The sequence below is a fragment of the Oncorhynchus clarkii genome, chromosome 32, assembly GCF_045791955.1.
Source record: "Oncorhynchus clarkii lewisi isolate Uvic-CL-2024 chromosome 32, UVic_Ocla_1.0, whole genome shotgun sequence".
Lineage (NCBI taxonomy): Eukaryota > Metazoa > Chordata > Actinopteri > Salmoniformes > Salmonidae > Oncorhynchus > Oncorhynchus clarkii.
Window position 1 is genome coordinate 9871729 of NC_092178.1, and position 25000 is coordinate 9896728.

General features: G+C 41.7%; 2 protein-coding genes across 2 annotated transcripts; both read left to right on the forward strand.

Moving 5' to 3' along the window:
* Window positions 1-8730: 8730 nt before the first annotated feature.
* Window positions 8731-10689, forward strand: LOC139392228 (receptor-transporting protein 3-like). Its single transcript, XM_071140063.1, has 3 exons — window positions 8731-8897; window positions 9212-9377; window positions 9975-10689. Exons 1-3 carry the CDS (start codon window positions 8882-8884, stop codon window positions 10345-10347), a joined length of 555 nt encoding a protein of 184 aa, XP_070996164.1. The 5' UTR covers window positions 8731-8881; the 3' UTR covers window positions 10348-10689.
* Window positions 10690-17055: 6366 nt separating this feature from the next.
* On the forward strand, window positions 17056-24539 carry LOC139392098 (small nuclear ribonucleoprotein Sm D1). Its single transcript, XM_071139816.1, has 4 exons — window positions 17056-17183; window positions 18074-18150; window positions 18451-18642; window positions 24309-24539. The coding sequence occupies exons 1-4, from the start codon at window positions 17170-17172 to the stop codon at window positions 24383-24385; spliced, it is 360 nt and encodes a 119-aa protein (XP_070995917.1). The 5' UTR covers window positions 17056-17169; the 3' UTR covers window positions 24386-24539.
* Window positions 24540-25000: the final 461 nt, after the last annotated feature.

Sequence of the window (25000 nt, forward strand, 5' to 3'; positions counted from 1 at the left end):
CTCTGGCTGTCTCTTTCTGGCTGTCTGTCTGGCTGTCTCTGGCTGTCTCTTTCGTCTGTCTGTCTGTCTGTCTCTGTCTGTCTCTGTCTGTCTGTCTGTCTCTTTCTGTCTGTCTGTCTGTCTCTGTCTGTCTGTCTGTCTGTCTCTGTCTGTCTCTTTCTGTCCACTACACCAAAGACGTGTAAATACCATTTCCAAGTACATGAACACACTCTGTAAAAAACACTTAGTATGGGAATATAGTTCTGAATAACGAGTTCATGATAAGGGCTCTTAGTGTAAATATGATGGATGGGTGATAGCCTATCACCAGGCATTGGTTGTGTCATCTACATTATGATTAATAACTGTAATGAGACAGTACGTAATATCAGAATTAAAGGGATAGAGCACAGCGGAGAAATAAGGTTCTCTTTTAAAATTCTATTGTGGTTTAAGATGTCATGTTTTAACAAAAAATGTATTGTAATAAAGTCATGTGGCCAAAGCTGACACTGACTTGTGTGAGTGTGTGGGTTGGTGGGTGGGTGTGGGTGTGTGGGTTAGTGGGTAGGTGTGTGTGGGTTAGTGGGTAGGTGTGTGGGTAGGTGTGTGTGGGTGGGTTAGCGGGTAGGTGTGTGGGGGTTAGTGGGTAGGTGTGTGGGGGTTAGTGGGTGGGTGTGGGTGTGTGGGTTAGTGGGTAGGTGTGTGGGGGTGGGTGCTTGTGAGCAGAGTGGCATAGAGTATTATGAGGTAAAACTCTGGGCCTGAACTTAATAAAACAGCGACACCATAAACTACACATCCATCTACTGTACAACACTGCCATCTACTGTACAACGCTGCCATCTACTGTACAACACTTCCATCTACTGTACAACACTGCCATCTACTGTACAACACATCCATCTACTGTTGCCATCTACTGTACAACGCTGCCATCTACTGTACAACACTGCCATCTACTGTACAACACATCCATCTACTGTACAACACTGCCATCTACTGTACAACACTGCCATCTACTGTACAACACATCCATCTACTGTTGCCATCTACTGTACAACACTTCCATCTACTGTACAACACATCCATCTACTGTACAACACTGCCATCTACTGTACAACACTGCCATCTACTGTACAACACATCCATCTACTGTACAACGCTGCCATCTACTGTACAACACATCCATCTACTGTACAACACTTCCATCTACTGTACAACGCTGCCATCTACTGTACAACACTGCCATCTACTGTACAACACTGCCATCTACTGTACAACACATCCATCTACTGTACAACACTGCCATCTACTGTACAACACTGCCATCTACTGTACAACACATCCATCTACTATACAACGCTGCCATCTACTGTACAACACTGCCTTCTACTGTACAACACATCCATCTACTGTACAACACTGCCATCTACTGTACAACACATCCATCTACTGTACAACGCTGCCATCTACTGTTCAACGCTGCCATCTACTGTACAACGCTGCCATCTACTGTACAACGCTGCCATCTACTGTTCAACGCTGCCATCTACTGTACAACACTGCCATATACTGTACAACGCTGCCATCTACTGTACAACGCTGCCATCTACTGTACAACGCTGCCATCTACTATACAACGCTGCCATCTACTGTACAACACATCCATCTACTGTACAACGCTGCCATCTACTGTACAACACATCCATCTACTGTACAACGCTGCCATCTACTGTACAACGCTGCCATCTACTGTACAACGCTGCCATCTACTATACAACGCTGCCATCTACTGTACAACACATCCATCTACTGTACAACACTGCCATCTACTGTACAACGCTGCCATCTACTGTACAACACATCCATCTACTGTACAACACTGCCATCTACTGTACAACACTGCCATCTACTGTACAACCCTGCCATCTACTGTACAACACTGCCATCTACTATACAACGCTGCCATCTACTGTACAACACATCCATCTACTGTACAACGCTGCCATCTACTGTACAACACATCCATCTACTGTACAACGCTGCCATCTACTGTACAACGCTGCCATCTACTGTACAACGCTGCCATCTACTGTACAACGCTGCCATCTACTGTACAACGCTGCCATCTACTGTTCAACGCTGCCATCTACTGTACAACACTGCCATATACTGTACAACGCTGCCATCTACTGTACAACGCTGCCATCTACTGTACAACGCTGCCATCTACTATACAACGCTGCCATCTACTGTACAACACATCCATCTACTGTACAACGCTGCCATCTACTGTACAACACTGCCTTCTACTGTACAACACATCCATCTACTGTACAACGCTGCCATCTACTGTACAACGCTGCCATCTACTGTACAACGCTGCCATCTACTATACAACGCTGCCATCTACTGTACAACACTGCCATCTACTGTACAACACTGCCATCTACTGTACAACGCTGCCATCTACTGTACAACACTGCCATCTACTATACAACGCTGCCATCTACTGTACAACACATCCATCTACTGTACAACGCTGCCATCTACTGTACAACACATCCATCTACTGTACAACGCTGCCATCTACTGTACAACACTGCCATCTACTGTACAACACATCCATCTAATGTACAACGCTGCCATCTACTGTACAACGCTGCCATCTACTATACAACACTGCCATCTACTGTACAACACATCCATCTACTGTTGCCATCTACTGTACAACACTGCCATCTACTGTACAACGCTGCCATCTACTGTACAACACTGCCATCTACTGTACAACCCTGCCATCTACTGTACAACCCTGCCATCTACTGTGTGTGTATGTGCTTGTGTTACTATGCTCATGGGGTACCTGAAATCCCCACAAGGAACATTCTCCCTCATGGGGACATTTCCCAGGACAAAGGCTATTCTTAGGGGTTATGATTACAATTAGAGTTAGGGTTTAGGAGTTAGGGTTTAGTTTAGGGTTATGGTTTAGATTTAGGGGTTAGGGTTTAGTTTAGGGTTAGGGTTAAGGAAAATAGGATTTTGAATTGAAATCAATTTTAGGTAATAATAATACCAATAATACAAAACATGTGTGTCTGTGTTTTATTTAATGTTTAATCCCCTCCAGACTCAACTAACTCCTCCCAGTCTGGTCTAGATAGTACAGCAGGGGTTAGAGGTTAGACAAGGAAGTGTACAGCAGGGGTTAGAGGTTAGACAAGGAAGTGTACAGCAGGGGTTAGAGGTTAGACAAGGAAGTGTACAGCAGGGGTTAGAGGTTAGACAAGGAAGTGTACAGCAGGGGTTAGAGGTTAGACAATGAAGTGTACAGCAGGGGTTAGAGGTTAGACAAGGAAGTGTACAGCAAGGGTTAGAAGTTAGACAAGGAAGTGTACAGCAGGGGTTAGAGGTTAGACAAGGAAGTGGTTGAGGTCTTGTCATGTGTTATTACAAGGTCATAGTCAAGCTTCGTCTCACTGTCATTTCCTCTGTCTGTGGTTTCGGTAAAGAAGACAATGGAATACCCGTGTTCACTCAGAGGTTTATGTGAAAATGAAAAGATTGTGGTCAACACCACTGCTTTTGTCCAACACGTGATCGATCCCACGGTCTGTCTGTCTGTCTCTAAAATACACTCTATCCTTCCTCCTCAAATTGGTTTGTTGTTCGTTTGTCTGCCTGTTGGTTTCTCTGTTGTCTCTTCTCAGGATTCTGGATTGTAAGAAAAGGTTAAAAGGTCATGGCTTCATCTCACTGTCATTTCATCTGTCCGTGGTTGTGGTCCTGTACAGAAGAGAAAGGAAGTGTTCATTCTGCGTCATTTGATTGACAGAACAAAGTTCCCAACCACTGTCTTTCTCCCGCCTTCTAGAAGAATATAAGAGAACTTATGCATGGGAATTAAGTGCGATTTCTGTTGTAAATCAATGAGCATGCGATGAGGCTAGACCTATCATATTCTTGTATATGAGGCTACACCTATCATATTCTATAGTACGTTGTATATGAGGCTACACCTATCATATTCTTGTATATGAGGCTACACCTATCATATTCTTGTATATGAGGCTACACCTATCATATTCTTGTATATGAGGCTAGACCTATCATATTCTTGTATATGAGGCTACACCTATCATATTCTTGTATATGAGGCTACACCTATCATATTCTTGTATATGAGGCTAGACCTATCATATTCTTGTATATGAGGCTAGACCTATCATATTCTTGTATATGAGGCTAGACCTATCATATTCTACAGTATGTTGTATATGAGGCTAGACCTATCATATTCTACAGTATGTTGTATATGAGGCTAGACCTATCATATTCTACGGTATGTTGTATATGAGGCTAGACCTATCATATTCTACGGTATGTTGTATATGAGGCTAGACCTATCATATTCTACGGTATGTTGTATATGAGGCTAGACCTATCATATTCTACGGTATGTTGTATATGAGGCTAGACCTATCATATTCTACAGTATGTTGTATATGAGGCTAGACCTATCATATTCTACAGTATGTTGTATATGAGGCTAGACCTATCATATTCTACGGTATGTTGTATATGAGGCTAGACCTATCATATTCTACGGTATGTTGTATATGAGGCTAGACCTATCATATTCTACGGTATGTTGTATATGAGGCTAGACCTATCATATTCTACAGTATGTTGTATATGAGGCTAGACCTATCATATTCTACAGTATGTTGTATATGAGGCTAGACCTATCATATTCTACGGTATGTTGTATATGAGGTTTATCTACCATCTCTATTTGCATAGGTAGACCGGAGTAAAGGTTATTGGCCTTTGGGTTCAGAGGTTTATTTGAAAATGAAAGAATTGTGGTCAGTAACACTGCTTTTGGCCACCTGTCAACTATATATGGTTTATGAATGTTCAAACTATCCCCTTCAACTCTGTTTACATGCAACAACTTGCCTATCTGCATGTTGTGTTGTCATGGTGAAGCACCTGTAGCCATACAATGGAAAACTATGGTAGGTCAGGAGGGCAGGCTGAGATGCAACCATGGGATTGAGAATGCTGACTTCATCCGGGGGAGGGGGGGGGGGGGGGGGGGGGGGGGTTGCAGCTGGCCCTCCAGGGGCGACCTCCAACACATGGAACAACCATTTGGTGTTTACTTGATAGCTACCTAAACAAATAGCTAGCTAGAACAAAGATACATTCATTAAAAAGATTAAAAGCAATACAAACAAATGGTTGTCCAGTTACAATCTAACAAATGTAAGGGCCACCCTCATCATCAACAATGTCACCAAGGAGGATGCTGGGAACTACACCTGTGAGGCATACATCATTCACCAGCATCCCTCTTTCACCAGGGACCGTCTGCACACATCGACAACAGTCACTATCGAAGCATCATTACCCATCGCTCCACAAAAGCCACAGCCCTTGCAGAGCAAGGGGGAACAACTACTTCAAGGTCTCAGAGCAAGGGGGAACAACTACTTCAAGGTCTCAGAGCAAGGGGGAACAACTACTTCAAGGTCTCAGAGCAAGGGGGAACAACTACTTCAAGGTCTCAGAGCGAGTGACGTCACCGATTGAAACGCTATTAGTGCTCACCCTGCTAACTAGCTAGCCATTTCACATCGGTTACATATGCAATATTTGCTTTGTGGACTTCACCAGACAAATGTCACCAGACAAACATCATGCCACCTCCCCTGACAATCCCACCTACAGTGATTGATTGACAGGCCAAACTTTTAAAGGGATAGTTCACCCAAATTACAAAACGACACATTGGCTCTCCACAGCAGGAGAGAAAATAAAATAAATATTTTGAAAAACAAACATTGTGGCATTTCATATCTTGCAGTAAAACTGTAAATATGACTTTAATATCAAGAGGAGACAAGTTTAATGGTACAAAAAGGTTATCATATAGTCCTAGGACTAGATAATATCCAAAACAATTAACAATACACTGAATTCATACATTTTCAGTCATTTTAATTGTAAAGTCATGTCTTTCTACACAATACCACAACAAATGTTACCAATCTGGGAGATAAAGTCGTTAAAGTATTCAATAATTTAGCTGTGTATTTTGAATGGGAATCAAGGCAAGATGGATGGAATCAAGGACACTAAAATAGAGTTTGCTTTCTTTGTAACGCCCTGGCTGGCTTCTTTTTCTATTTAGCTGACTTCTCCATGTACTTATGGAAAACACTGCCTGAAGGAAGAAAAACAGGTGACAAGCTTAGGTCTGCATATGGAGCCCATTTTGTGTTTTCAAACATTGCCGCACGAGGGCCATGCGCACAAATTGGTGGCAGAACAAGGGAGAGTTCTTATAGAACATCAGCAAAAAAAGCCTATTTACATGTTGTTTATGAGTGCATTTCACACTACTTTTGGATTATAATTGGATTTGAAGGATCGTATGAATGTCTTGCTTAATATAATGTTTGTGTCATCGCAAATCAACTGCATTACATGTTAAAAAAAAACACTTCAACCAGTGTAATGGCTCCAACGTGGTGCAGTGGTCTAAGGCACTGCATCTCAGTGCTGGAGGCGTCAATGGTTCGATCCGGGGCTGTATCACAACCGGCCGTGGTCGGGAGTCCCATAGGGCGGTGCACAATTGGCCCAGCGTCATCTGGGTTAGGGGACGGGTAGGCCGTCATTGTAAAACAAGAATTTGTACTTAACTGACTTGCCTCGTTAAATAAAATGGCTCTTTGGCTAGCTTTTGCTACAGCCTATATCAATGAGCGTTAGCATTCTAGCTAACAAATACTGCAACCAAAATAGTCATTTTCCAAATATCACAACCAAATATAATCTTAGCGAGTTTTCAAGCACGAGTCAAAACATCATTGTAAGCATATGAGAACCCCCCCAAAATGATTTTGTTTGTAAGAAATAAAAACGTAAATGTAGGCTATGTTGAATGGGCGCAGATGAAGATGTCTTTCTTACACATACCCAAACCGGTCACGCGCATGCGCCATCCTGCGCAAATTGATTTTGTCCCCCCAAACCAAACGCAATCTCGACATGCAGGTTGAAATATCTAAACAAACTCTGAACCAATTATATTAATTTGGGACAGGTCGAAAAGCATTAAACATTTATGGCAATTTAGCTAGCTAGCTTGCAGTTGCTAGCTAATTTGTCCTATTTAGCTAGCTTGCAGTTGCTAGCTAATTTGTCCTATTTAGCTAGCTTGATGTTGCTAGCTAATTTGTCCTATTTAGCTAGCTTGATGTTGCTAGCTAATTTGTCCTATTTAGCTAGCTTAATGTTGCTAGCTAATTTGTCCTATTTAGCTAGCTTGATGTTGCTAGCTAATTTGTCCTATTTAGCTAGCTTGATGTTGCAAGCTAATTTGTCCTATTTAGCTAGCTTAATGTTGCTAGCTAATTTGTCCTATTTAGCTAGCTTAATGTTGCTAGCTAATTTGTCCTAATTTGTCCTACTTCTTGGCTTTTTCTTCTTTGGACATTATATTGAGATTAGCATCTAATAATATTTTGTTATATAAGTATTCATACACATAGCTCATATAAACAAAGACAGTCCGTCGTAAGAACACATACACCCAGCCACAAGACTGACCCCCTCTATTGGTCGGATGCTCAGGATAAGGCTCTGCTGTGCACCAATGGGGCTTCTGCTCTGGCTAGAGCAAGGCCCGCCTCCAACCCTCCGACCAGTCAAGAAGACCGAAACGACAAGACTCCACCTACTTTATTCTATGTATTAAAATGAATGTAACCGTTGTATAGGTCTCTTTTTCACCTGGCTCCTTGCCGAGTTATGTGAACTAGGTCCGTGCACGTAAAACTGCGGGACAAGATATCTCTGACTCATTAAAACTGTCTTTTGTTACAACTGAAATCCACTCTGTCCAACGTCCGTGATTTGGTCTCAACTCTCCAGTTTTTGAACACTAACAATTTCCATCATGACTACTGACCTCAGTTCATCTTTCAATAAGCCATGTGGGTATAACCAATGAGGAGATGGCATGTGGGTATCTGCTTCTATAAACCAATAAAGAGATGGGAGAGGCAGGACTTGCAGAGCGTTCTGCGCCACAAACAGAAGCAACTTAAATGTTAGCTAGCACCTGGCAACGCAGACCGCACGTGAGCAGTAAGGGTGCAATGATTAAATAACATTTATGTTGAAACGCTCGCGCACGCGACGAGAGCGGTGTGGTCAGCATGTTACTGCCACCAAGAGTAGCGTGCATCTGTGCGTTATGTAAATTTGTCATGTATTGGAAAAAGGTGTATTCCACACAAAAAAATATATAATAATAAAAAATATATATAAATAAATAAGAACAAAAGATAAAAAAAATATATATAAATGTAAAAAATAAAATCTGGATATTCCCCACGGGCTTTAAATGTATGATTTTCACCATATCTGGTTAAATAGAAGCGTTTCGAAATCCAAATAGCCTAGGTCGTGCACAAGCACTGAGGCTGAGAACAATTTGTATTTATTAATGGTTATCTCCTATCGGTGTACATTATGGCGCTCGTAGGATTGTTTGATAAATTACACTTTTTTATGTAATATTTTAGAATAGTTTCTACGCAATATTGATACATGAGGTCCCTGGTAAATATAATGGACACTCTGTGCTGAAAGGGCTGGTCTTCAATAGGGCACAGCGACAGACTGCATACTGCGTAAGGACTGGGCTGTGGGGAAGAGAAAACAGACGTTAAGTTTCGTTTTCCAAATCTCAACGTCAGGGGAATACCAGCAGGACCATATAAAATATTCAGCTCATACCGGACAATATCATAACCACACAAATAGATAATTTGTTCTTCAACAGCATTTTTTTTCCATTTGTTCTCCGACATTGATGATCATGAGCACAGGTACGCAATGAATACTTTTTATTTACTTTCTTTTATCCTATTATGCCGTTTTTGTTTTGGACATATGATCTGTGATCTATCTTGTTTGTTTATTTATTTATTTGCATAAAGGAAGTAGGTCTAGGCTTTTTGATATGCATTAATCAGGAAAGTTATTTAATAGCTAAGCCCTTGCTGCACTATCCGAACTAGTCCGGTCCTGTCTAAGTGTGTGTGTGTGTTTGCATACGTGCGCTTGCATGTTTGTCTGTGTGTGTGCTTGTTATTGTGTGTGTGTGTGTGTGTGTGTGTGTGTGTGTGTGTGTGTAACCCAGACTGGACACCCACCCTGTGGTCAGAGTGTTTTGAGGAGATGTTGGATGAGGAGTTGGACAGCAGTGACCAGTGGGCCTTCCACTTCAACTATGGCCTGACAGAAGCACTCACCAAGGAGGAGAGGAGGAGAGGATGGAAGATGTACAGCCACTGTGCCTATGGACGGTAGGTATCTCTTTCTCTTACTGTCATTGTCTTTATGCTTGTTATGTGTTGTGTATGCCTGTGGTTTCCGGACTCAGTTCCATGTAGAGCTCACACTTTCAGAAGATTGGCACTGCAGCACCAGTGGAAACTGACCACTTGTCTAAAATGTATGGATAGACATGCTTTCATTCAAATTCTCTCTTTCTCTCTCTCTCTCTCCCCCTCAACCTCTCTCTCTCCCCCTCTCTCTCTCTCTCTCTCTCCCCCTCTACCTCTCTCTCCCTCCCCTCTCTCTCTCTCTCCCCCTCTAACTCTCCCCCACTCTCTCTCTCTCTCTCCCCCTCTACCTCTCTCCCCTCCCCCTCTATCTCTCTCCCTCTCCCCCCCCTCTCTCTCTCCCCCCTCTCTCTCTCTCCCCCTCTACCTCTCTCCCTCTCTCCCACTCTCTCTCTCTCTCTCCCTCCCCTACCTCTCTCCCTCACCCCCCTCTCTCTCTCTCTCTCTCTCTCACTCTCCCCGCCCCCTCTCTCTCTCTCTCTCTCCCTCCCTCCCCCTCTCCCTCTCTCCCTCTCCCCCTCTCTCTCTCCTTCCCCCCTCCCCCTCTCTCTCCCTCAGGTTCCAGTGTGGTGGGTGCTCTAAGACGTGGCGGTCGGCACGGGTGGTGCTAATGTTCCGGTACCGTCTACGGGATACGACAGCCAGGGGGACCGTGCTGATGCGGCCGTACGGCCAGGCATGCAAACGCTGCCGGGAAGAGTTTGAACTCCCAGGTTTCTCCCAGAACGAGGTGGAGGAGGCACTGCTTGGATTGTTTGGAAAAATTAAGAAGAACTGCTACGACGAGGATGAGGAGGAGGAAGAGGAGGAGGAGGAAGAGGAGGAGGAAGATGAGGAGGAGGAGGAGGAGGAAGAAGAGGAGGTGTCGAGGAGGCCCCATGAGAAAGCCCTGTGTGAAGCCTGCAGACTGGGCATCTGCTGTCAAGAGTAGAGAAAAAGAGATAAAGTGTGTGTGTGTGTGTGTGTGTTTGTGTGTGTGTGTGTGTGACAGAGAGACAATGAGGGGAACGTATATCCTAATGCTGTCTAGAATTGGTTGTAAAAATATTAAGAACAGCACTATCTATTATGTGCCTAAGGACTCCATACAATCTTTATGTAGCCTAATGTAATGTACTATCAATAGCGATGACCTAATATTTTATCCATAACTTGTACTTACTTACTTGTACTTTGGAGTTGTGTGGTAAACATGTATTATGTGTGTAGTAAACATGTATTATGTGTGTAGTAAACATGTATTATGTGTAATAAACATACAGAATGGGAAGACTTTCCTGTGTTTCGAGTGTTTTTTATGTCAATGATTTGGCCAAATTTGAGGCACGTTTAGCAACCTTTCTAAACAGTCTTTGAGACAGAGTACTCGGAGACGAAGACATTTATTGACCAATCAGGTGCAAGTGGCCAGAGACAGCTTGTGATGCGCATGATGCCTCTTCCTGGATCAATAACAACAGAAACAGCAGCATCTCGAATCATCACTCAGAATAACTGAGGTTATTATATCGAGAAGGAAAATAATGAAATAATATTCTGCCAGTGTGAATGTTTGGACGTCCGACTGGTGACCAAGTGAATCGATGGTGGTGTAAGTAGTAGATTGATAGCTAGCTAATTAACGTTAGATTCTATCAGCTAGATGCTGTATCATTAGCTAGCTTGTTAGCTAACGTTAGCTGTTTTAGACAGTTGTAGCTAGGCAGTTTTAATGATTTAACAACACTAAATTGAGAGCCCAACAACGATGTACTCTCTATGTATCTAGCTACCTAGCTCTTACCATTTAAACCATACAACAACAAAAAAATTGCCCCAAAAAATAAACAGCCCTGGCATCAGCTTGAACCAGCCTAACTTGGCATCACATCCAGATATTCACATCAGCCAGTTCTGTAGCAGAACGGCGGTGGGTAACTAGCTAGCCATGTAGCTAACGATGACGATGACGATGTAGCTAACGATGACCGACGGCATATAGACAGAAATACATGGCTCTGGCTATGATTATAATTCTTAGTTAGTCACTAGCTAACGATGACCGACGGCATATAGACAGAAATACATGGCTCTGGCTATGATTATAATTCTTAGTTAGTCACTAGCTAACGATGACCGACGGCATATAGACAGAAATACATGGCTCTGGCTATGATTATAATTCTTAGTTAGTCACTAGCTAACGATGACCGACGGCATATAGACAGAAATACATGGCTCTGGCTATGATTATAATTCTTAGTTAGTCACTAGCTAACGATGACCGACGGCATATAGACAGAAATACATGGCTCTGGCTATGATTATAATTCTTAGTTAGTCACTAGCTAACGATGACCGACGGCATATAGACAGAAATACATGGCTCTGGCTATGATTATAATTCTTAGTTAGTCACTAGCTAACGATGACCGACGGCATATAGACAGAAATACATGGCTCTGGCTATGATTATAATTCTTAGTTAGTCACTAGCTAACGATGACCGACGGCATATAGACAGAAATACATGGCTCCGGCTATGATTATAATTCTTAGTTAGTCACTAGCTAACAAGTGCTAGCCTGTTGAAAGAGCCAGAGACCAAGGAATAAAGCAATTAGCCAGGCTAGGCTACATGGGGGAGTGGAGTTGATTCAGCTACATGGTGTGTTGCCTGGACACAACCATATGCAGAGTCAGACAGGGTCTTTGTTTTTTTAGCTAGCTAGCTAACCCTTATGTTGAGTCTGATCCTTAAACCTCAACCCTGGAGAAGGCACTGCGTTGCCGAAACGTTGGTTGCTATACCCATTAAACTTTTGGGAACATAATTAGAATCTGCGACATTCTTTATTTCTTTATAGAGTCTGACACTTAGCACACTGTGTATTGTTCTTGGGATTTCATCCATGGTGTGAAAATTGAAGTAGCTACGTGTGCTGGGCCAACTTCACCATGATAAGCTTATGAACACTGTGTTATAAATGCTATGTTATGAACACTTATAAGCTATGTGTTGTAAACACACCATGCCACCAAAAGCGAGTGGTTGTTATGGTTGATCATTTTTGACAATTGTAAACTGTGATTTGCTTTGAATCCGTGTCAGGATGTTGTAATGCTGTTGACATGAGAAGACAGAGAGAGAAGAGAGGAAGATAGAGAGAAGAGGATAGGGAGGTGGGGAGAGGGAGATGGAGAGAAGGGGAGAGGGTGGTGAAGTGTGTGCTGGAATCAACTGAAGCTGTGTGGAGCTGAGAGTAGAGCAGACAGCGTGACCTTCCTTGAGCTGGCCGCCCGGCCAAACTGTGCAATTAGGGGAGAAGGGCCTTGGTGACCAAGAACTCGATGGTCACTCTGACAGAGCTCCAGAGTTCCTCTGTGGAGATGGGATATCCTTCCTGAAAGAAAACCATCTCTGCAGCTCTCCACCAATCTGCAGCACTCCACCAATCAGGCATTTATGGTAGAGTGGGCCAGACGGAAGCCACTCCTCAGTAAAAGGCACATGACAGCCCGCTTGGGAGTTTGCCAAAAGGTACCTAAAGACTCTCAGACCATGAAAAACAAGATTCTCTGGTCTGATGAAATCAAAGTTGAACTCTTGGCCTGAATGCCAAGCGTCATGTCTGGAGGAAACCTGGCACCATCCCTACGGTGAAGCATGGTGGTGGCAGCATCATGCTGTGGGGATGTCTTTCAGCACAGGGACTGGGAGACTAGTCAGGATCGAGGGAAAGATGAACGGAGAAAAGTACAAAGAGATCCTTTATGCAAATCTGCTCCAGAGCGCTCACAACCTTAGACTGGGGTGAAGGTTCACCTTCCAACAGGACAACAGCCCTAAGCACACAGCCAAGACAACGCAGGAGTGGCTTTGGGACAAGTCTCTGAATGTCCTTGAGTGGCAAAGCCAGAGCTCAGACTTGAACCCGATCGAACATCTCTGGAGAGACCTGAAATTAGCTGCACAGCAATGCTCCCCATCCAACCTGACAGAGTTTGAGATTATCTGAAGAGAATAATGGGAGAAACTCCCCAAATACAGGTGTGCCAAGCTTGTAGCGTCATACCCAAGAAGACTCTAGGCTGTAATCGCTGCCAAAGGTGCTTCAACAAAGTACTGAGTAAAGGGTCTGAATACTTATGCAACTATGATATTTCAGTCATTCAAGGGTTTTTCTTTATTTTTACTATTTTCTACATTGTAAAATAGTAGTGAAGCCATCAAGTGTGAAATAACACATATGGAGTCATGTAGTAATCAAAAAAGTGTTAAACAAATCAAAATACATTTTATATTCTCCAAAGTAGCCACCCTTTTCCTTGATGACAGCTTTGCACACTCTTGGCATTCTCTCAACCAGCTTCACCTGGAATGCTTTGCCAACTGTCTTGAAGGAGTTCCCACATATGCAGTCCAACTCATCCCAAACCATCTCAATTGGGTTGATGTCGGGTGATTGTGGAGGCCACGTCATTTGATGCAGCACTCCATCACTCTCCTTCTTGGTCAAATAGACCTTACACAGCCTGGAGGTGTGTTGGGTTGCCTGTTGAAAAAAATTGATTGTCCCACTAACCGCAAATCAGATGGGATGGCATATCACTGTAGAATCGCTGGTTAAGTGTGCCTTAAATCACAGACTGTGTCACCAGCAAAGCACCTCCACACCATCACACCTCCCCCTCCATGCTTCACGGTGGGAACCACACATGCGGAGATCATCTGTTCACCTACTCTGCGTCTCATAAAGGCACAGCGGTTGGAACCAAAAATCACAAATTTGCACTCAACAGAGCAAAGGACAGACTTCCACCGGTCTAATGTCCATTGCTTGTGTTTCTTGGCAAGTCTCTTCTTCTTATTGGTGTCTTTTAGGAGTGGTTTCTTTAGAGCAATTTGACCATTAAGGCCTGATTCACTCAGTCTCCTCTGAACAGTTGATGTTGAGAAAATTCTGTTACTTGAACTCTGTGAAGCATTTATTTGGGCTGCAGTTTCTGAGAGAGGTAACTCTAATGAACTTATCCTCTGTAGCAGTGATAACTCTGGGTCTTCCATTCCTGTGGTGGTCCTCATGAGAGCCAGTTTCATCATAGCGCTTGATGGTTTATTGCGACTGCACATGAAGAAACTTTCAAAGTTCTTGACATTTTCCGAATTGACTGATCTTCATGTCTTAAAGTAATGATGGACTGTCATTTCTCTTTGCTTATTTGAGCTGTTCTGCCATAATATGGACTTGGTATTTTACCAAATATGGCTCTTCTGTATACCAACCCTACCTTGTCACAACACAACTGATTGGCTCAAATGCATTAAGTAGGAAATCAAATCCACAAATTAACTTTTAACAAGGCACACCTGTTAATTGAAACACATTCCAGGTGACTACCTCATAAAGCTGGTTAAGAGAATGCCAAGAGTGTGCAAAGCTGTCATCAAGGCAAAGGGTGGCTATTTGAAGAATCTCAAATATAAAATATATTTTGATTTGTTTAACACTTTTTTGATTACTACATGATATACTGATTACATACAGTAAGTATACTGCTGTTACTGTCTATTATCTATCCTTTACCCCTACCTACAGTATACTGCTGTTACTGTCTATTATCTATCCTTTACCCCTACCTACAGTATACTGTTGTTACTGTCTATTATCTATCCTTTACGCCTACCTACAATATACTGCTGTTACTGTCTATTATTTATGCTTTACCCCTACCTACAGTATACTGCTGTTACTGTCTATTATCTATCCTTTACCCCTACCTACACTATACTGCTGTTACTGTCTATTATCTATCCTTTACCCCTACCTACACTATACTGCTGTTACTGTCTATTATCTATCCTTTACCCCTACCTACAATATACTGCTGTTACTGTCTATTATTTATGCTTTACCCCTACCTACAGTATACTGCTGTTACTGTCTATTATCTATCCTTTACCCCTACCTACAGTATACTGCTGTTACTGTCTTATCTATCCTTTATCCCTATCTACAGTATACTGCTGTTACTGTCTATTATCTATCCTTTACCCCTACCTACAGTATACTGCTGTTACTGTCTTATCTATCCTGTTGTCTAGTCACTTTACAAGATTATAATATAAATTCTGAAATAATGTGTTTAATTCTAATAAGCCATGATCTACTTAATAAAAGTAATCATTGGATTTAGAAATCAATCAGAAAAGGCAATCATGGTTTAACTTCACTGTTGGGTGTAGGGCATTTTTCTAAAGTTAAGTGTGCAACAGTAACCGAAAGGATGCTGGTTTGAATCCCCGAGCCAAACATGTGAAAATTATGTTGGTGCCCATGAGCAATGCATTTAAGCCTAATTGCTTCTGTACGTTGCTCTGGATAAGAGGCGTCTGCTAAATGACTCAAATGTAAATGTAACCATCGGAAGTAAATCTAAATGTTTTTGGTCACGTACACAGTTCAGCCGATATTATATCTGGTGCAGCGAAATGCTTTACGTTACTTTAGTAGTGCAGTAGTGTATAGTAGGGTGTAACGTGATGCGCACAGATCATACAAACCATAACCTGGAACGATGGAGTATGGATTTGGAAACTTTATATTTTTGTACGACACCATTGCTAAGATAATTGTTTGTTTTATCGCAATTTTGTTCACGATAAGGTTTCTATTCAATTTTGTATTTTCTTGGCATTTTATTTAATGTTTCGAGGCCAGTGGGGTTGTAACCCAGACGTCTGCTTTTTATATTACTGTAACCCTGGCGACCATAAACATTGGTGTTATTTGCGTCTCCATAGACGATACTTGATACATAAAAAAAAACTACATGTCTTTCAATGTACTTTTATTTAATTTTGTCACTATAGAACACGTGCTTCTTGTTACAGTGTAAATGCTTTTAACATGAGTTGGACAACCTCATAAAACAAACATTGATTTAAGGTGCGCCAACAATTGCTCATACTATCAGTCTCGTCATACTTAAGACTCAATCTTTACTCTTTCTTTTCTGTGTAAAAGAAGGTGAGAATCTGTCTCACTTGTTCTTTGAATCTAAATTTGTGTCAGAATTTTGGGAAAACCTTGCAAAATACTTATTTACCATTATGAACACTGCCTATGTTTTGACATTAAATATACATGTTACAATTGCAATGATAACAAGACCACTGAAATTATTGCTAATTTTTGTAATTCTTGTTGCCAAGTACTTCATACACAAAACAAAAATTCCAAAATTCTATACCAAAATTACACATTTTTCTGATTGAATTCAATTATCTTATCTTAAACATTAACCCTAGTGAAACAACAAGAATAACATCTTCCTGAATCATAATAAGATTTTTTCAGAGTGAATACAATTGCACTAAAATTGTTTATTTTTTTTGTATTATTTTCTTGATATTTTTTGTATGTTTGAGTATTTTCTTGTTAATACCTGTGTTTTGTTTCGTTAGACATGTTTGATGTAGCAATATAAGTCGATTTTTGTATCGTGAATTTAAAAAATAATAATAATTGAAAAGCACCCCGAAAAAAAATGTAATGACTCAATCTTTACTGTCATGCATTTCTATCAACCGCTAGAAGGCAATGTTCACCTATCTTTTCTTTTTGCGTTTCCTGGTTCGGTCGAGTTTTTATGACGTCGGTGATCCTGCAACGAAAACGTATTTCATACAGCAGCGGCCTGTGATCCCACTTGTACGCTGTAATTATTTTGTTTTGTCTTTGGTGGAGGATTTGTCTAATCCATCACCAACATGAAACTCGTACGGTAAGCATATTCTAAAAATCCATCTTTAGTTTTATGCTTCAATGCAAGGTGAAAAATATGGGGTTGAGTAGCTGGATTGATTTAGATTTGGAGCGCGAGTTTGTTCGCTGAAAGTAGTCAACGTTAGTTGATGTGATTACATGAGAGATATGCAAAAGCGACTAGCTAAGTTGTTATATAATGAACGGGCTTTCAACCGCGAAAATAATATGCAACACGATCATACGACTGCCTTTGAACTACCTGGCGACTTTCTATACGCCATTGTCATCTGCTAACCACAGATGTGCTAACGTGCTATTGACGTTAGCTTGCTAACAGTAAGCTAGAAAACCACAGTGCAGGAAGGGCCCTGGATGGTTTCCCACCAACAAAAGAGCACAGCATTGTTATGAACTAGTCTAGTGTTCTGGTTCGTGTTCATCTTTCTCGTTTGTTTTGGACATTGCACACAGTAAACTAAGTAGCTACTTACCACTTGCTTCGTCCCGCAACGAGCCAACATTGTTTAGACTGATGGCTCGTTGCGGGAGCTTCCGTAGCCTGGCGTACTTGATCAATCCAATCTAAACTACTCAGTTTAACCAAAATACTTACGATTCGTCGGGTTGAATGTGTTCCTTGGCTATCAAATTAGCGTTTTAAACACGTTTTTATCCAGGGTCTTCCATTTTCCGCCTGTAGAAGTGGGAGAACTTGGTAACCTACTGAGTGGTCTAGAATGGCCTACAGGCGAAAAATAAGAGACCCTGGATAAAAACGTGTTTTTAAAACCGTTTCTGTCAAAACAATGGCTCGTTAAGTTAGTAAGAGATATTCACAACTTGATGAAACAGCATTTCTTGTAACATTGCCTCTACTCATAACCAAGCTGTTTTTTCCCCCTCTAGTTTTTTGATGAAACTCAGCCATGAGACTGTGACCATTGAGCTGAAGAATGGAACCCAGGTCCATGGGACAATCACGGGTATGGACCCCTCATGTCTGGCTGAACAATGGCTACACCTCCACTTAGGACTATTGAGATGCATCCAATGTAAACAAGGACAAAAGTCAAGTTTAGGGTGCTGTAGCTGCTCAGTCCAAACAATGTTTACTATTGTAGCCTGTTGTCCCAAGTGATGTTTTTATTAGGAAACTCTCCACGGTTAGATTAAAGTTGGTGTTTTATGTTGCCGCTCTTTGTCAGACACCTATGAGTAAGGGTAGATGTGAATGAGAGTGCATTACCGTAACCTTAACGATGGTCATTAACTGTGTGCCTCAGGTGTGGACGTGAGTATGAACACTCACTTGAAGGCGGTGAAGATGACTCTGAAGAACCGTGAGCCCACCCAGCTGGAGAGCCTCAGTATCCGCGGCAACAACATCAGATACTTCATCCTGCCGGACAGTCTGCCGCTGGACACCCTGCTGGTCGACATTGAACCCAAGGTCAAGTCCAAGAAGAGAGAGGCTGGTGAGTACACAAGCAGACTGGGAGGATGGGGAGTGAGTCTGGTCAACATATCAGTGGAATATCGAAGGTTCCTGTCCTTGCCTCCCTCTGGGGATCAGAGGGAAATCGAGGAATACTTTTTAGATTCCACCAAAGTCAGTTCATTCCTGATTCTCGAAAGCCAGTTCCACAGCATTTTTTTTCATTGTTCTGTTCTAATCAGGGACTGCGTTAGACCTGGGATATACCAGGTGTGCAATGAATTATCAGTTAGAAGAGAGACCCAACAGGTTCTGGCCCTCGTAGGATCAGTTTAGTTTAGTTCCCCTGGTATAGACTGAAGGCTTTTTTGCCAGCCCAGAACCAACACAGCAGAGTTGGCTAGCCAAAGACTTTCTGGTGAATTCAGTCAGGTGTTCGGTCGTTTGGCTGTAACTGAAACCTGTACTCACTACAGCGGTTCAGGGCCAAGAGCAAAGACCACGTCTGTTAAACTACTAGTTGAGGCATGTTGTAACTAGTTCAAATCAAACTTTATTTATACAGCCAAATTTCAAACATGGAATGCAACGTGGAAAAACAAATTTAAATAAAAGCTGAAACATTTTACTACACCACAAACAAGAAAAATAACTAAAGAATGAAAAACCGAATGACTAAATAGCAAAGCTACAAATATTTATTTTAAGATCTCTTTTAAATATGTCCACAGTCTCCCCCCTCCCCCTTGGGTTCTCTGGCAGGCTATTCCAGAGGCTGGGGGTATAGTAACTAAAGGCTGCCTCTCCATGCCTCTTGGTCCTAGGCTTAAAAGTCCAGAGAACCTGAGGGACCTATTATGTCCACAGTCCCCCCCCCTTCGGTTCTTAACTTAAAATCATGTCTGACATGTATTGTGATGCACAATTGTGGATTGATTTAAAAACCAATAGAGGAATCTTAAAATGAATTCTAAAACTCACAGGCAGTTAGTGCGGATACCTTTTAAAACCGGTGTAAATGTATGCACTCAGTCTGGTCTTGGTCGGTACCCGTGCTGCAGCATTCTGTATGTTTTTGCAGGACAGGAGAGCATTACAGCAGTCAAGTCTGCTTTGTATGGATGAGTTCTCTGTATCAGCCTGAGAGTGAAACGGCCACACCGTGGCAATGTTCCTCAAGTGATGATAAGCTTTTTTGTTCACATTCCTAATTTGATTAGAAATTTAATTCGTAGTCTAAAATAACACCTAGGTTTGTTTACCTGCTGTTTTATCTTTATTGTCCATGAATTAAAATGTGCTACACAGATTCTCCCTGTGCTTTAGCTCCAACAACAAGTAACTTGTCTTGGTTTAGCTGGAGGAAGTTGTGATCCCATCCAAAGTATTTCAATCGCTAATACAGTTTAAATTCATCTGTGGCGCTTAAAATCCCCTGACACAGAAATGTAAAAGTTGTGTATCGTCTGTGTAGCAGGGAAGATCAATGCTGTGCTTTCTGATAATGATGCCACGGGGATGTGTGTGTCAGTCAAGAGTTTGGACACGCCTACTCATTCAAGGGTTTTTCTTTATTTTTACTATTTTCTACATTGTAGAATAATAGTAAAGACATCAACTATGAAATAACACATATGGAATCATCTAGTGACCAACGTGTCAAATAAATTGAAATATATTTTAGATTCTTCAAAGTAGCCACCCTTTGCCTTGATGACAGCTTTGCACACTCTTGGCATTCTCTCAACCAGCTTCACCTGGAATGATTTTCCAACAGTCTTAAAGGAGTTCCCACAAATGCTAAGCACTTGTTGGCTGCTTTTCCTTTCCTCTGTTGTCCAACTCATCCCAAACCATCTCAATTGGGTTTAGGTCAAGTGATTGTGGTGGCCAGGTCATCTGATGCAGCACTCCATCACTCTCCTTCTTGGTCAAATAGCCCTTACACAGCCTGGAGGTGTGTTGGGTCATTGTCCTGTTGAAAAACAAATGATAGTCCTACTTAGCTCAAACCAGATGGGATGGCCTATCGCTGCAGAATGCTGTAGTAGCCATGCAGGTTAAGTGTGCATTGAATTCTAAATATATCGGTGACACCAGCGACGCACCATCCCACCACTACCTCCATGCTTCACGGTGGGAACCAAACATGCGGAGCTCATCCGTTCACCTACTCTGCGTCTCACAAAGACACGGTGGTTGGATCCAAAAATCTCAAATTTGGACTCATCAGAACAAAGGACAGATTTCCACCGATCTATTAGTTGGTTTCTTTGCAGCAATTTGACCATGAAGGCCTGATTTACGCATCTCTGAACTCTCTGAACTCTGATCTCCTCTGAACAGTTGATGTGTCTGTACTCTGTGAAGCATTTATTTGGGCTGCATTTTCTGAAGGCTGGTAACTCTAATGAACTTATCCTCTGTAGCAGAGAGAACTCTGTGTCTTCCATTCCTGTGGCGGTCCTCATGAGAGCCAGTTTCATCATTGCGCTTGATGGTTTTTGCGACTGCACTTGAAGAAACTTTCAAAGTTCTTGACATTTTCCGTGTTGACTGACCTTCATGTCTTAAAGTAATGGTGGACTTGTGCTGTTCTTGCAATATGGACTTGGTCTTTTACCAAATAGAGCTATCTTCTGTATACCACCCCTACTTTGTCACAACACAACTGATTGGCTCAAACGCATTAACCTCTCTGATCTCCCCATCCCGGATCCGGTATCAGGAATACAGACTCAAGCTCATTACCATAACGCAACATTAACTATTCATGAAAATCGCAAATGAAATGAAATAAATATGCCATCTCTCAAGCTTAGACTTTTGTAAACAACACTGTCATCTCAGATTTTCAAAATATGCTTCTCAACCATAGGAAAACAATAATTTGTGTAAAAGTAGCTAGCTAGCGTAGCATTTAGTGTTAGCATTAGCGTTAGCATCCAGCACGCAACATTTCAACAAAAACATAAAAGCCTTCAAATAAAATCATTTACCTTTGAAGAACTTCTGATGTTTTCAATGAGGATACTCTCAGTTAGATAGCAGATGCTCAGTTTTTCCAAAAATATTCTTTGTGTATTAGAAATAGCTCCGTTTTATACATCACATTTGGCTACCAAAAAAAAACGAAAATTCAGTCCTCAAAACGCAAACTTTTTTCCAAATTAACTCCATAATATCGACTGAAAACATGGCAAACGTTGTTTAGAATCAATCCTCAAGGTGTTTTTCACATATCTCTTCATTGATATATCGTTCTTGGAAGCATGGTTTCTCCCCTCAATCAAATGGAAAAGTACAAGCAGCTGGCAATTGCGCACCGAATTCCACGCAGGACACCAGGCGGACACTTGGAAAATGTAGTCTCTTATGGTCAATCTTCCAATGATATGCCTACAAATACGTCACAATGCTGCTAACACCTTGGGGGAACGACAGAAAGTGTAGGCTCATTCCTTGCGCAATCACAGCCATATAAGGAGACAATGGAAAACAGAGCTTCAGAAATCTGCTCATTTCCTGGTTGACGCATCATCTTGGTTTCGCCTGTAGAATGAGTTCTGGGGCACTTACAGACAATATCTTTGCAGATTCTGAAACTTCAGAGTGTTTTCTTTCAAAAACTGTCAAGAATATGCATAGTCGAGCATCTTTTCGTAACAAAATATCGCGCTTAAAACGGGAACGTTTTTTATCCAAAAATGAAATAGCGCCCCTAGAGATCAAAGAGGTTAAGGAGAAAATAAATTACACAAATTTAACTTTTAAGAAGGCACACCTGTTACTTGAAATGTATTCCAGGTGACTATCTCGTGAAGCTGGTTGACAGAATGCTGTGTGTGCAAAGCTGTCATCGCGGCAAAGGGTGGCTACTTTGAAGAAACTCAAATATAAAATATTTTTATTTGTTTAACACTTTTTTGGTTACTACATGATTCCATATGTGTTATTTCATAGTTTTGATGTCGTCACTATAATTCTACAATGTAGGAATACAAAACAGTAAAGCAAAACCCTGGAATGAGTAGGTGTACAAACTTCTGACCGATACAGTGTGTATATAAACAGTGCCGGACCCAAAAATCAAACCTTGTGGAGCGTCTCGTGTCATTAGGATTTTCTCGTGAGTGATGTTCACCAATTGTGACCAAAAACACACTACCTGTTAAATAGATCCTAAACCAATTTTAGAACTGGACCAGAGAGGCCAACCCACCTCTCCAGTCTGTCCAGAACGACATCATGGTCAACAGTGTCAAATGCATCACTTAAATCCAAGAGTTTGCCAGACATGTTTGGCATCTGTGTTGGCTCTAAGATAAATCAGTAAATTAACTAAGGGTGTCTTTGTGCTGTGGTAAGCACGGGAACAAGATTAGATTATTTTTTTTATATATAGTTGGCACTTTAAAAAAATATTTTTGCTATTTGAACACCAATTTCTCCTGAATGTTGCTTAAAAATTTAACAATGATGGAGGCCACTGTTCCTGGGGACCTTCAATGCTGTAGAAATGTTTTGGTTCCCTTCCCCAGATCTGTTCCTCGACACCATCCTGTCTCGGAGCTCTACGGACAATTGTTTCAACCTCATGGCTTGGTTTTTGCTCTGACGTGCACTGTCAACTGTGGGACCTAATGTCCAATCAATTGAATTTACCACATGTTTCTACAACTTGATTGGAGTCCACATCTCAAGGATGATCAATGGAAACAGGATGCATCTGAGCTCCATTTCAATTCTCATAGCAAAGGGTCTGAAAACTTAATGTAAATAAGGTATTTTTGTTTTATTTTTATTAACTTGCAAAAACATTCTACCCTGTTTCCATTTTGTTTGCTGAGGATGTTTTATTTAATCTGTTTTAGAATAAGGCTATCTTAACAAAAATGTGGAAAAGGTCAAGTGGTCTGAATGCTTTCTGAAGGCACTGTATATATTGACGATTTATAAATCCAGGCACATTTAACAGGTAGGCTATTGATTATAGACATAATTTAAGATGCCATTTCTTTCACCCATATTCTTAGATAATTAAGGAAAGGACTGTTTTCACGTGTCCTAACTCCACTGCTGCCTCCACAGCATTGTTCTCAACGCCAATATGCTGGTTAACTTTGCTATTATGCACATAGCAACATGGTCTAGGACAAGGCGACAATTCAACAGCGTGCTGTTTCAGAACCGCGGTCAGCAATCACTATCCAACACCGGAGACATTTGTTCTAAAAAAAAAGATTTTATTTTATTAGTGTTGCACCATTATGTAATATAACCGTATACAATATCAGTAGCACGTCTTAGTGATGGACTGTACCATCCCCGCGACCTCCACAATGGATTAGTCCACTCAGACAGACGCGAATCAGACCGGTGTGGTGTAGGTTACTGCTTGACTAAAAGAATCTCGGGTTTACCAACAGCTTGTCGACTAAATGGAGTCAGCCTTGCATCCTTCTGATGATGCCATGACTGAGTTCTCGCCTTCAAAATATTTGCTTCATCAGACTTAAATCAAAACTGGCAATCCCGCCTAATGTATTGATGAGGCAAATGCTGTTCAGTCAGCGACCTCTCCCAACAAAGACCAACGAGACCCAAGGAATAGGACAGTCTAGACATTTGTGATGTGTAACTCGTCTCTCTATAATCATTTCTTCCCTCGCTCTTTCTCTCCCTCTCTCTTCAATCTCTCTCCAGTGGCTGGGCGTGGAAGGGGCAGAGGAAGAGGGCGTGGCAGGGGGAGGGGCCGAGGCAGGGGAGGGCCCAGGAGATGATCGCCATGACGACGCAGATGTCAGTCGTGTCCTACTGTTTGTACAGCAACGTTTTTTTGTCTTTTTTCTCCTCTCAGGAAACTTTTGAATCCCGAGCCATGTTTTTCTTTTTTTCTTATTTTGTACATTAAAGATGTTTCACACGAACAGCAAATTAAGTGTCTGTGCTTTATTGCCTTTCTTTAGTTGATGTGCACGTTGTGTAGTTCAGAACTGTATCTGAACACGTCTGAGGCTTTATTCCAGAGGAACGTTTTTTTGGGTGGGCTGACTGGATCAAATCTTGTAAATGAATGATAATGTTTCAGCCGCGTGAAAACGCTACGTTTGATCCTTTGTGCTAACCGCGTTCCACCGTCTTGATCTCGGAAGCTTACAGGGCGGGTCAGGACGGTGGATGAGGCTAGTTTATTCTTTGTCCATCTATAACACGTTTACCAAATATCCGCCACCTGGTAACCCATCCGTAGTGCTACTGATAAATACTGGGCCAGGATGGTAAAGATGTCAATGGATCACGTTGAATTCAGAACGGGCCGCAGGTCTTTGGAATGACATATAATAAATAACATGATTGTCTCTATCATGCCGATGAACTGTATGTGGAGATACGTT